Source organism: Amborella trichopoda, chromosome 6 (genome assembly GCF_054954075.1).
Source record: "Amborella trichopoda isolate Santa Cruz 75 chromosome 6, AtrichopodaSantaCruz75HAP2 v2.0, whole genome shotgun sequence".
Classification (NCBI taxonomy): Eukaryota; Viridiplantae; Streptophyta; class Magnoliopsida; order Amborellales; family Amborellaceae; genus Amborella; species Amborella trichopoda.
The window spans coordinates 45,233,689-45,248,356 of record NC_142341.1 but is presented as its reverse complement, the minus strand read 5'-3'; the positions used below and the strand labels follow the sequence as shown (position 1 = coordinate 45,248,356).

At 32.7% G+C, this 14,668-nt stretch overlaps 1 protein-coding gene across 1 annotated transcript; it reads left to right on the top strand.

Moving 5' to 3' along the window:
- Nucleotides 1–689: 689 nt before the first annotated feature.
- LOC18438422 (uncharacterized) lies at nt 690–3,454 on the top strand. The gene is made up of 2 exons (XM_006848605.4): nt 690–1,115; nt 1,509–3,454. The coding sequence occupies exon 2, from the start codon at nt 1,622–1,624 to the stop codon at nt 2,513–2,515; it is 894 nt and encodes a 297-aa protein (XP_006848668.1). The 5' UTR covers nt 690–1,115; nt 1,509–1,621; the 3' UTR covers nt 2,516–3,454.
- The last annotated feature ends 11,214 nt before the right edge of the window (nt 3,455–14,668 follow it).

The window sequence follows — 14,668 nt, the reverse complement described above, 5'->3', positions numbered from 1 at the left end:
GCAAGTTAAAATCTCTCTCTATACAAAAGAAATGCATTGTAGTTTGACATATCCAAACTATCAAAGCTATCAAATGTAAGTAATTGTGATCACTTTGTATCAAAAGTAAATGGTCTTTTTGTATATAATCCTTTCTATAAGAAATATTTCACAAAAATGAACATAGAAGGGTGTGGTTTGTACAAGGCTTAGCCCTAAACAATAAAGTAACGCACAAATTCAAATAGTGCAAAAATATGTTGTTTCATTATCAAAATTTTTTATGATGATCTGCAAATTTATTTTGGTCTTTAATTATAAAATTTAAAGTTACAAAATTAGTATAAATCGAGCAGATCCGTGAACACTTGAAAATCTTGAAATTTGACTGTCTAAATAATACATTATAAGATATACTATTTCCAATACGTGAAATTTATTTTTTCTCATATTCATATATCTTAATGGCGAGATGCTTGAATCAAGGGCTTTTCAACATTGAAACAACCCTTCTAGTGAACTTTTTGAGGTGTTAATTTGATTGTTGGGGGCCTCAACCTTATCTAAACTTTTCCAGCAAATGTGGATCAGATTTTCCCTTTTTTTATGGTTTTTGTAGTTTTTATGTAACTGCAAGTGCGGACTCCTGAGTCCTTTCTGCAACTATATCCATAGATTCCTCTAATTTATCTGCCAAACCCTAAAAAGTTTAAGCCTCACATTGGTTTTCCAAGCCCCATTTTTGACTGGTCTCCCTTTACACAGATATACTCATGGCTACAACCACTTCTAACCTTGAAAACTAAACCATAAATCAAGTTAAAAAGCACCCAACCTTTATTCACTCAGCCCATGAAAATAAATTTATTCACCAACAAGTATTATAATAACACTTCCCAATACCACCTTGGATCCCGCCCCTAGTGGTTTTGAAGGTGAGAGACCCAGTCTTGAATCCCATCATAAAGGTGAGAAAGGCAATTCTTAACTCACTGTTAGTCCTTTCTGATACAAACTCTGCTCTGAAAGCCATTGATATCTGCACTTGTGGCTCTCTCTTGGAAAAGGTGCTTCATGATGATTTGGAGAAGGGTGGTAAGAAGTATTGGGATCTTGGAGTTTCTTCAGCATAAAAGGTTAGTAATAGTAATCTCCTTCATATCTCACCTGTTCTGAAGATCACTGAGCTGTGCTTTTGGATTCTCTCCATCTGATACAAACCCAGTTCTGAAAATCATTGATAACTGCATTGGATTTCTCTCTCTAGAAACAAACCAAGTACTCAAAAGTGAAGAACATATGTATATGCATTAAGGTTCTCTCCCTTGATTGCTGATATAGCCCTGTTCTCATATACATTCGGATTCTCTCTCTTGATAGTTGATACAAACCCTGTGTCAAAATCATTCACAGACGCATTTGGGTTATCTCTCTCGATCGAATCCCGGCTCTGAAATCATTCCATCTGAGAGAATCATTCAGATATGCTCCTTCTCTAAGACTAATTTCTTCATTATCATTTTGAACAGGGCTGGGAATATCATAGGGTCCTAAATATTTCTTCCATTTCATTCTCTCTCGCTCTCTCTAATGTTCGAAATCCAATCAGAGTAATCCACTGATTCTCAAGAACTGGGCGAAAATGCACGACCCGATCCCAGCTTGCTTCTCAGTGGACAGGGAGAGAGCAAGGGATGATCAATACAGCTTAAGGGCCGGCCAAACCTTAGCCACCAATGTGTATAGAACAAAGATAGCAGGCAAATGTAGACTCATTGTGGCCACTTGGTGCAAGAGCCTATTAGCCCATGGTTTTACAATTTCACTAGAGGACCAAGAGGCTAAAGCCCAATCCACTTACAAGATAGAGCTTGCACCTTGGTGTTTTTGGAGAAAGCAAGGCCTCAAGACCTTCACTGTAGAGGGCACAAGGGTGGATCTCTTTTGGGACCTTAGAAATGCCAAGTTTTACACTGAGCCGGAGCCCAAGTGTGATTACTATGTGGCTTTGGCTAGTGAGGGGGAGGTTGTTTTAGTCCTTGGAGACATGAAGAAAGAAGCTTATAGAAAAGCTCGATCTCGCCCTTCGTTGATCGACCCCATCTTGATCTCGAGAAAGGAGCACATCTATGCTAAGAGAAAATTCATTACTAGGGCGAAATTCAGCGAAAGGGCAGCAGCTCATGAGATTTCTATAGAGTGTACTTGTGGCTCAAATTCAGCCGGTTTGGACCCTGAAATGACGATTCGAATCGATGGGAATTTGGTAACACGAGTGAGGCATTTACAGTGGAAGTTTAGGGGGAATGAGACCATCTTTGTTAACAAGATTGCTATCGAAGTCTTTTGGGATGTCCATGATTGGCTTTTTAGTCCTGGATTAAGGCATTCATTGTTCATATTTAGGCCTTCCACTTCAAATCCATCTTCCACATTGATGAACGTAGGCCACGGGGGATCTATGAATGGAAGCGAAGTGAGCATGGGTGGTTCACCTGATTTTTGCTTGTATCTCCATGCATGGAAGACAGAATAGTGAGTTGGGGTTTGAGTAAGTTGAAATTACTGATGCTTGGGCATTTCGTATTCAAAATTAAATTGATGGATCATATGCAATTCCTATTCAAAGTTCACTTAGGGATTGCTCCTTTGGAAAGGGGTTCTTCTCAGTTTTAAAGGCGTCTTTGTGCAAGGACTAGGACTATGGTCCTACTAGAGCTTGATTCTCAGCTGCCATTGTTCATGTTCAGAGTTGAACCTTATCCCATGCTTGACAAGAGTCTGTCTAGAAAGAAAGAAAGAGAGAGAGTTCACGGTTAAAGTTCAAACAGAGCGAGAGATGTTTGCTAGTGGAAGTGAAAGCTTGTGTTGCCAACACAGGCACATGGGAGAAGACAGAGGGTCCCATATAGGGGTTGGAAGCTAGCAGGAGCGGCTTCTAAATAAATGGGCATGATTGGGATGACAGATTGGAGGCCACAATAATGGCCTCTCTCTCTATGTTTCCTCTTTCCAATGTTCTTTTAGCAATTTTTCTATATTTATATATCTATAGAATTGAATGTCATTGTTCTATGGCCAGCTAAAAGTCAAGAGAGCCATCAACTACTCCCAATCAGCCATTGATTCCGGGCAACAACCACCAAAGTTTAGCTGTCCAGATGCTAGTGTCTTGGTGCATGTCTAGGTAAAGGAAAAGGTATTTGTAGTGGCATCTATAATTCATGCCTTTTTGAATTCAAATTAAATTGTAATGTTTTTGGTAACATTTTTCTGAGGAAAAAGAAAGTTTATATAAAGGGTGAGGCCCTAAAAGGTTGTTTCTATGCTAAAAAACCCCATTTCGACCCGTCTTGATCTCAAGATGTATGGACATACATGAGAAAAATATATGTCTTGCAAATGATGCAATATGTAATGTATTATCTAGACCATCATTTTTTATGATTTTCAAGTATTGTTCCTTAGATTTCAATTCGGATGGTTGAGTGTGTCCTTGACTAGATTCCAATTTTTTTAAAAAACAGATTCTCGAACTTCATTATAAGCCATCCAATTTTACATCGAATGACGCACACAATCGCCCTTTTTTCTGTTCTCTCCTTATCACAGTTATTTATTCTTTATTCTTTTATGTGGGATTGTGGTTTAGCTGGATTTGATCTCTGGACATTGTGCTCCAGCTCTAAATTGAATTATTTTCTAGCTTGGCATTTTATTGAAGTATAAATAAGAAAACTCCTTAACCAACTCACATCTCATTGAAAATTGGGATTATATATGAGACTATTTATTTTTGGTGTAAGGAGATAATAATTATTTTTAGGCATTGAAATGTGAAATTCAATAGATGAAAATGTGTCACAACATTCGATAAATTTTATTTTTGATTTTGTGCCAATAAATTTTATTTTTGATTTTGTGCCAACAAGGAAAATTCCCAACCACCTTAATTTAAATCTAAGAGTCAATAACTGTCACTACTTCGTATAATAATTTAATAATCTTATTGTATATATTCCTTTAAAACTTCTGGAAAAGAATACTTAGAACACAATCTCTATGGCTTCGTACACGAGGCCTATCTTCTCAGTCGGATCCCTACTACAGGTAATGGAGATGATCTGCTTCTCAGCTTGATAAATAATGGTGAACCATGAGTGAAGCTCGCAAATCATCTCCAGTATGCGCCTCTTAAAATAATATACAAGATTCATGATGGAAATATCTCCACCCTCTATTTTTACTACTGAAATGGTCACCGTCAGGCGTATTTGCTTGCGATATATATATATATATATATATATTCCCTCTTTGTATCATCTTTCGCTACTTTTGGTATCAGAACCAATTGTATTTAGTAGTGAACTGAATCTATTTGCATATTTAAATCTGGTCAAAAAACCCTACAAGTCGTTGTGACCCAAAGACCACCGTGAGCCAAAAAGGCTGTAAGGTGCAGGGACTGTTTTCAGTTGACTCAAGGGCGAAAACCAAAATTTAAATGGCAAATCTATTCAAAGCATTGTCGAATAGGACCGCCTCTACTAGTAATACTTTAAGGGTAAATAATAGATAGGAAATTATTATAGATAAGATAGAAAAACCAGTGATTTAAAAAACGGATAGGTGCCCCGGATCCGGCACTTCAAAAACCCATCCGGATCGATGAATCGACGATCCGGATCGGGAATCGACCGACTCAGTCAGATTAAGCTCTAAAACAATCCAAAAATATTATTAAAATTAATTATAAATATTGTCTTTTAGGAATCCAATAAGAAATGATGGTACTCCATTGTTAACTTTCACTTTTTTCATCAATTTGTGAATATTGATATGTTTTTTCTCTGTATAAACTTATGTTAACCATTAAATTTACATCAGACATAAGAAAAATCATATAATTATCATGGATAAAATATATAATCATACATGGATGACTATAAAGAGTAGATTTAATCGATAAAAAATGACCATCAAAATATCAAATTGGCGGAAAGCACTAATCCCTTAAAAATACCCAAATTATTACAAACTAACTAACTATAATCCAAATTTATTACAACCTAACTAACTAGAATGTTATATGCTGAAATTAAAATTGTTGGTTTAAATTTTATAATTATGTTATTATACAAATAATAACAAATCTAAAATATTTTGTAATACGATCTAATTTAAAATGGATTACTGAGAACTGTAAGAAAGATAATAAGTTACATGATGTATAATGAAAAAATTAATAAATAAAATAAAATTTTGGTTAGAAATTATTAGAATGCATACCAATTTTCGAAAGAACAATTTAATTTTTCAAAATTTTAGTTTTTTAGATTTCTAGAATAAATTTAGTAAAAGACATTGTTAATAGAAAGAGAGAGATTTCAAATGGAATAAATTTCTTTAAAAAAAAATAATTTTTTAGATTTATAGAATAAATTAGTAAAAATATTGTCAATAGAAAAAGGGAGATTTAATAAAAAAGGGATGAGTCTGAGGGATCTTCTGACTCTGATGAAGAATTACTTATCGAAGAAATAAATGATGAAGATTTAATTTTTTCAAGTTCAGACTCTGAAACAGATTCTGAAGAAAACCCTAATTTAGATTGTCATTGTGGTTTCTTAAATACACTCACAAAAAAAGAAAATCTAATCATTGATTTAATTGACAAAATAAGTGATCCTGAGGTTAAAAGAGAAGCCTTGATGCATTATATCAATATGACCAAAGAACCTTCCAGTTCTTCTAAACCTTATCTTATCCCTACTAGAGAAGATTATAGTTTTACGGATATCCTAAAAAGAGTTCAAAATAAAACTCAAATTTACAAAGAACCTGCAATTCTTGATCTAAAAAATGAGATAAATGAAGTTTGAAATGAACTTATAACTCTAAAAACTAGAGTACAGATTCTAGAGATGACAACCACTAAAAAAGAAAGTACTAATGAAATGATGAGGAAGACTTTGATAATCTAATACATGATTATAATCATAATCTTTTACCACCCGAAATTGCAGATACACTCCCAAAAGTGATAGATGATCTTCAAACTTCAAATAGTTGTAATATGCTGAGAAAGTTGTACGACTATAAATATGTTAACCTCGTAGATTAAGTGATAACAAAGATGGTTTACCATTGTAAAAATAGTGGTGTAAAAAGAATACACTTTTCAGACCACTGTCTTATAGATTCAGGAGCAGATCTAAATTGCATAAATGAATGTTTAGTTCCAACCAATGGTTTAAAAAGCGGATCGGTGACCCGGTTCGGCCACCTCAAAAACTGATCCGGATTGGCGAATCGGCGATCCGGATCAAGAATCGGCTGAATCGATTGGATTAAAACTTCAAACAAATTCGAAAAAATTATTAAAATTCATTATAAATGTTGTGTTTTAGGAATCTAATAAAAAAATGAGGGTACTACATTATTAACTTTCATTTTTTTATCAGTTTGTGAATATTGAGATGTTCTTTTCCTGTATAAATTTATTTTAACTATTAAATTTACATCACATAAAAGAAAAATCATAGAATTATCATGGATAAAATATATAATTATATATGGACTATTATAAAGAGTAGACTAATCAATGAAAGAATGGCCATTAAAATCTCGTTTTGGCGAAAAACCCTAACCTGCTAAAAAAACCCAAACTATTACAGCCTAACTAACTATAATCCAAAATTATTACAACCTCACTACTTATACTATTATATACTGAAATTATAATTATTAGTTTACATTTTATAATTATTTTATTAGACAAATAATAACAAATTAAAAATATTTTATAATATTATCTAATTTAAAATGTATTATTGACAACTGTAAGAAAAATAGTACATTACATGATTTATAATGTAAAAATTCATAAATAAAATAAAAGATTTGGTTATCAATGTAAAAATTAATAAAATACGTATAAATTTTGGAAAAAATACTTCAATTTTTCAAAAATTTATTCTTTTAGTTTTCTATAATAAATTTAGTAAAAGATATTGTTAGTAGAAAGATGGAGATTTCAAATAGTAAACTTTTTATTTTTATTTTTTTTATACCTTTCATATTATTTACAAAAATAATTATACCACTATATACAACAAAAAATAACTGTTATATAAAAAATTAATTTTTTTATTTTTCATTTTTTTATGTCTTATATATTATTTACAAAAATATTAATATTTATACCAACCACTATATACACAACAAAAATATTTATATTTATACCAACCACTATATATACAACAAAAATGTAATACATGCCCAAGGGGATTCGAATACAACAAAAATATATTTATACCAACCTCTATATACACAACAAAAATGCAACACATGCCCAAGGGGATTCGAATGCAACACATGCCCAAGGCGATGCGACCTTGGGACCTCAAGTAAAAAAATCAAAGTCATAACCATCAAGCCATCTAACTACATGTGATTATAAATTGTTGATTAATAGACTATATTTACATTTCGTTTTCATTTAATGATGTTTGGGAATTATCCTACATCGAAAGATGGGTATTCAAATTTGGCATATAAATACCTATGCAATATGAACTATAAAATGTGTATAAGAATATTAGGGTAACCTCGCACGTGCGCTTGGACACACGTGTGCACGTGTGCACATGTGAGTGTGCCTGAGGCACGCTCGCACGTGCGCTCGGACACATGTGTGCACGAGTGAGTGTGCGTGGGGCACGCTCGCACGTACCCTCGGACACAAGTGTGCACGTGTGAGTGTGCGTGGGGTGCGCTCGGACACACGTGTGCACGTGTGAGTGTGTGTGGGGCACGCTAGCACATGCGCTCGGACACACGTGTGCGCGTGTGAACCGGGTTGAACCTAATGGTAACCGGCGTTTCCACTCTAGAACCAGGCTGAATAGGATGGAAACCGGCGGTTCCACTTTAGAACCGGGCGGTTCCCGGTTTTTGGTTGGAACCGGCACGGGCACGCGTGTTTCCGAGTCGAACCGGGCGAGTCCGGTTTGACTCGCCGTTTTTAAAAACACTGGTTCCAACCAAATATTTTAGCAAAACAATATATATATGCTAAATACTGCTGATGGTAGTAAAATGATAATAAATTATAAATTGTCTGATGCGGCAGTATGCAACAATGATGCATGTTTTAAATTTCCTTTTATAATAGTTAAAGGTTTAAGCCAACCTGTCATTCTTGGAACTCCTTTATTAAATATGCTCCTTCCTATATGAGAGAGAGATAAGGAGCCCTCAACTTGGCATTAAGGGATTGAAAAGGTAAAAAATATAATAAAAAAATATTTTTGAAATGTTTTGGGTTAAAAGATATAATGGGGTGGGTTAAAAAAGTTTTGAAACGTTTTTGGGTTGAAATGGTATAAAAAGGTTTATTGGGGCTAATTTTTATAATAAAAAGTGAATAAATGAGGGAGATAAAAGATGGGGGGTACCGTAAAATCCTTAGGGATTTTTTTATGCCGCTTGAAAGAAAAATAGAAGGAGGGTCTACTATGAAATAAGATGGGGAATTAGCATTCTGTACGAAATTTTCCCCAAAATCTAATACCCATATTAGATGGAGAAGATTACAACTCTCGGAGTCTCCAGATGAAGACTCTCTTTATCTCACAAGATCTGTGGGATATTGTTAAGGAAAGTTATGTAGTACCAGAAGATGCAGGAACACTTGATTTGTGGTTGCAGGCAATGCAGAATGAATTTAAAGAAAATAAAAAGAGAGATGCAAAAGCCCTTATCTTCTTCCAGCAAGCTGTAAGTAAATCTATCTTTTTTAGAATAAAAGTTGATTTAAAATCAAAAGAAGATTGTGATGTTTTGAAAAATAAGTTTTATAGATCTGAAAAAGTTAATTTCAATCCAACTCCAAAATTTATGAAATGAATTTGATAATTTGACAATGAAAGATAGTGAATTTGTTCATAACTATTTTACTAGAGTTACTGGAATAATAAATCGGACTAGATGTTATGGTGATGATATTCCTGATAAAAAAAATCATTCAGAAAATTTTGAGAAGCTTGCTTGTAAAGTTTAACCATGTTGTAGCTGCCATAAAAGAGTAAAAAAGATTTATCTAAATTTTCATTACAGGAATTAAGTGGGTCTCTTGAAGCACACAAGCAAAGAATGAACATATTTTTAAACCAGAATATAGAACAAACTTTTCAATAAAAAATAAAAGTTTCAGAAAAGAAAAATATTGAAAAAAATAAAGAAAGGGGGGCATTTCAAAATTATCAACGAGGTCGTGGAAATAAATTTTTTTCCAGAGGCCAAGGAAAAAGAACAAATATTTTCAACAGCCACAGAAATCCAGATGGAAAAGGTAAATCTAAATTTTATTGTATTATTTGCAAAAAATCAGGACATGAATATAAATGTCAAAAATATAGAAACCTCAATCATTCTAAAAAAGATTGTTGGTTTCAATAGAAAAATGAAATACAAAAAAATGAAGTATACTTTTCTGAAAAAAATAATAATACAGGCCATATGTTTTATTCATGTATGAATGTTCAACATAATTCACATGATATATAGTATCTGAATAGTGGTTGTAGCAATCATTTGACAGAAAATGAAGCAGTTTTGTTGAGATAGATGAAAAAATTACTTCTCAAGTCAAGCTCGGTAATGACATGCTCCAAAATGTTGAAGGAATATGAGTTATTCCAGTAAAACCAAAAGGAGGTAATCCTAAATTTATTTATGATGTTCTTTATGTTTCTGACTTGATTGAATATCTTTTAAGTGTTGGTCAATTGATGAAAAAATGGTATTCTGTCAATTTCAATATAGATGAATGTGTGATTTTTTATAAGAAAAATAAACAGATTATAGCCAAGGTGAAAATGACCTCAAACAAGGTTTTTCCTATGGTGATGTCGTTATGTGAAAATTATGCATTGAGTTATGAAAATATTGATAAATCTTACTAGTAGCATTTAAGATTTAGGCATTTAATTTTTTTTGAAATTGATGAATAAAAAAGGTATAGCAATTGGACTACCATCAATAAATGAAGAAAGAAAAATATGTGAATGGTGTATCTATAAAAAATTACATAGATTGCCATTTTCATAGTCATCTTGGAAAACAATAGCTCCATTGGAATTGGTCCATGCAGACATGTGGAGCGACTCAAACTGAAACTTATTATAAGAAAAGTTGTTGTTTTTTTAATTGTTGATGATTACAACATAATAATGTGGGTATATTTATTGGTTAAAAAAGCATAAGCAGTTTCAATTTTTACTCAGTTTAAAGCTGATGCAGAAAAACAAAGTGATTTTCCATTAAAAGTCCCGAGAACAGATCAAAGATGAGAATTTACATCAAAAGAATTTTAGAATTTCTGCAAAAAGAATGGAATCAGGAAGCAGTTGACATCAACATATACTCCACAACACAATGGAGTAGCAGAGAGACGAAATCGAACAATAGTCGAAATGACTTGAAATATGTTGAAAGGTAAGAACCTTCCTAATAAATTTTGGGTTGAAGCTGTTTATACTGCTATTTATATTTTGAACCAATCTCCTACAAAATCCCTCCAAATAAAACACCTTTTGAGGCACATTATAAAGAGAAAACCAAATGTAAATTATTTCAAAGTCTTTGGATGTATTGCGTATGGAAAAAGTACCTCTCAAAACAGAGAAAAATTTGATGATAATGGTGAAAAATATATCTTTGTTGGATATAGTGAAGTCTGAAAAACTTATATTATTTTCAATCAAAAAACAAATAAATTGGTAATTTTCAGAGATGTTATCTTTGATGAGAAAAGTGAATGGAACTGGAATGAAAATTTTGGCCAAGAAACAAAATTTTTAGAAAATGATGATTCAAATAAAAGTTCAAGTCCAATTCCTTCAAGTCCAAGTCAAGAAAATCCAAGTTCAAGTTTTTCAGATTCAGATACGCCTCCCTGAAAAGGAAGGTCTCGCTCAGATATTTATGAATTATGTGATGCTGCTTTCTTTTCTAGTGAACCACAAAAATTTGAAGAAAATTTGGTTAAATGCAATGAATGAAGATCACCTAAAAGGGAAAGAGATAATTGGTTTGAAATGGATTTACAAAACTAAATATAATGAAGATGGGTCCATTCAAAAGCATAATGCTCAACTAGTGGCAAAATGTTATTCACAACATTTTGGAATAGATTTCAATGAATCTTTTACCCCTGTTGCCAGAATGGAAACCATTCGAACTGTTTTGGCCATAGCTACCCAATTGAAACTTTTACCCCTGTTGCCAGAATGGAAACCATTCGAACTGTTTTGGCCATAGCTACCCAAATAAAAATTCCCAAATAAAAATTCCAGCTTTTCAGTTAGATGTAAAATCTGCTTTTTTGAATGGAAACCTCGAAGAAGAAGTTTATGTTAAACAACATTGTGTTTTGTTGAAACAATAAATGCAGAAAAAATTTATAAACTAAAAAAGGCTTTGTATATGCTAAAATAAGCTCAAAGAGCTTGGAATAACAAAATTGATAAATATTTTCGTAAAAAATGGATTTGAAAGGAACCCAAGTGAACCTTCACTTTATGTGAAAAAAAGAAATAGAAACTACTTCCTAATTGTATGCCTTTATGTGGATGATTTGATATATACTAGTACAAAAGATTTTAAGAAAATCATGATGAAATAATATGAAATGACTAATTTGAGGATTATGAAATATTTTCTCGGAATCCAAATAAAATAGAATTTTTATAATAAAAATATATTGAAGATCTCCTTAAACGATTCAGAATGTCAATTGCAAGCCAATGAGTACTCCAATGGTAATGAATGTGAAATTGTCAAAATATGATGGTGCAAAAAAAATTGATGTATCGATTTATCTGTTGGATCCTTAACTTGTTTGAAAAAAACCATATATTATGCATAGAGTCAGTATGTAACAATCCTAAAATTAAAAAAAAAAAAAAAAAGAAGAAGAAAAGATGCTTTTAAATAGGTGATGGTTTGTTTGAGTATGATGGTCCTTGGGGACCATCACTATTTTCAAAAACTTTTACTTTGTTTAACTTTTGCTTGCCTGTTTTGCTTCCTTGCTTTTGCCACCTGCTGCTTGCAACTGGCAACGTCCTTTAGCGGACGTGGTTTTCGTACGATAAAAATCTGCTTTTAACGCGACACCTCAGGTATGAGGTAGAGCGTAATAAAACAATATAATAATAGTTATAAGAATTTAAATAGGGAATGTGAGCACTCCCACCCTAAAACAAAATTTTGAGATCTCTCTCTGGTCGAAACACAGTGAACTTCTCTCTCGAACCGAATTTTTTTATCGGAAGCTCCCTCTCCAATAATTATGGGTAAGTGACATCGTATTTCTGAAAAATAGTCTATTTTTAATAAATAGTGATATTTTCGTCTAGGATCTTTATTTTATCAGTTTGTGTATAAGTGACATCGTCTTTTTGAAAAATAGTCTATTTTTAATAAATAGTGATATTTTCGTGTAGGATCTTTATTTTATCAGTTTTGTGTGTAAGTGACATCGTCTTTCTGAAAAATAGTCTGTTTTTAATAAATAGTGATATTTCCGTCTAGGATCTTTATTTTATCAGTTTTATGTGTAAGTGACCTCATTGTCTCGAAAAATAATCCATTCTTTTTAAAAATAAAATGAAATAATTATTTCTGCTTATTATCATGAATTTTAGGCGCGATAAATTTTATGTGCACGTGACCTCATTATCTTGAAAAAGAATCTTTTTAATAAAAATTGTGATATTTTATCTATGTTAGAAATTTTGAATGCTGTAAATTAGAAAAATAAATTTATTTATTTTTCTTGTCTATTGTCAGAAATAAATGTGATATTTCTGCTTTTAGTAAAATTGTGATATTTCTTTCTACTGTTTTGAATATTTAGACATTGTAAAATTCATGTGCAAATGACTGCCTTATTATTTAAAAATTGACATTTTTGCAATTGATTATAGTATTGTTGTGAAATGTTTATTTGTGAATTGATATTCCATAAATTGAGATAATTCCGTATTCTTGAATTTTTATAAGAGTTTTTCTATACATATTAAATTGGCAATTATGCTAGAATGCCTTTACAAACTGCTACCTTTCTAAATTTGAGCCCAAAATATTTGATTGGTTATTTTTAAAATGTTATAGAGAGTGACTGTTATTAATGGTTTAAGTGAAATTCATATTAATGGTTTCAGTGATATGTTGAGTACATGATATTGCTGCTTTCGAATGTTTAAAGAGATTTAGAAATAATTTAAGTATGCAAGTGGACTCATCCGGTTCGTCGGTGAGGTATAAGTGGACCTATCTGGGACGTCGGTAGGGTTTAAGGGGACTCATCCGGTACGCCGGTGAGGTATAAGTGGACCTGCAGGGATTAAGTGGACCTATCTGGAACGCCGATAGGGATTAAGTGGACCCATCAGGACGCTGATGGGGTATATAGGTGACCTACTTGGGACGCTAGTAGGGTATTTTATGAAATCCTTTGAATTATGTACTGCCGTTAAAAGTGTTATAAGCATTTCAATTACTCGGATTAGACTTAATTATGCATTTATTGAAAGTGAAACTGTTGATGCATTTCTGTTAATAGATCTAATTTTGGAAAATATTGATATCTTTCAATCATGATTATTTTTAGGATTATGATGATCACTTACTGAGTAGCCAAACTCATCAAACTATGGTAAATATTTTTTCAGGATAACTGCGGATTCATTTTGAGTGATAGTCAAGATCAACCTTGGAAGATACTGTTGTTGTACTAGCTTTCTTTATTTACTTTGTAAGACCTCGCCACTGTAAATTTGTCCTATCAATAGATGTATATATGTTTTGTCCGTCACATCTCAGAAATAATAGTATTGTAAATTCTTGGGGTGTGACAATTATGGTATCAGAGCAATAGGTTTAAGATCCTTAGGAAATTTAAAAAGAATGTAGTTAAAATCACATTTATTGTGTGTACAGACCGGGATAAAGTCAAGATCCAGAATGGCTGAAGCCAATATGGAAGGAATTCACAAAGCCTTGGAAAATATAGTTGCTCTAATGCAACATCAGATGGAAAACAACAATCCACCCAGGCAGTCAGTTACAGGAAATGGTGGGAGTAATATCGAACAATTTAAGAAATTAAACCCACCTTCTTTTAAGGGTGTTGTAAACCCACTGGAAGCCGAGGGATGGATTATGCAATTGGAAAAAATATTCGAGGTTATAGAATGTCCTGATGATTGGAAGGTGGCCTTGGCAGTTTTTATGTTAGAAGGTGAGGCACAACACTGGTGGCGTATGGCAAAAGGAGTATTGGTCAAAGAAAATAAAACCTTGACTTGGGAAGTATTTCTAGAAGCATTTAACGAAAAGTATTTCCCAGATTTTATTCGAGACCAAAAAGAAATGGAATTTCTAGAATTAATCCAAGGAAATAGGACAGTAGCACAGTACGAGGCCAAGTTTACTGAATTGGCCAGGTTTGCACCACATATGATTAACAATGAGGCAAGAAAGGTGAAGAAATTTGAAAGGGGTCTCAGGCCAGTCATTAGAAGCAGAATATCAGTCTTGAAATTAAGAACTTATGCTGAATTAGTGGATCGTGCCCAAATTGTCGAAAAAGATTTTGAAGATTACCAAAAGACGAAAA

What these genes read in the sequence shown, in the direction of transcription:
- LOC18438422 (XM_006848605.4), top strand. Translation starts at nt 1,622, where the DNA reads ATGCACGACCCGATCCCAGCTTGCTTCTCAGTGGACAGGGAGAGAGCA.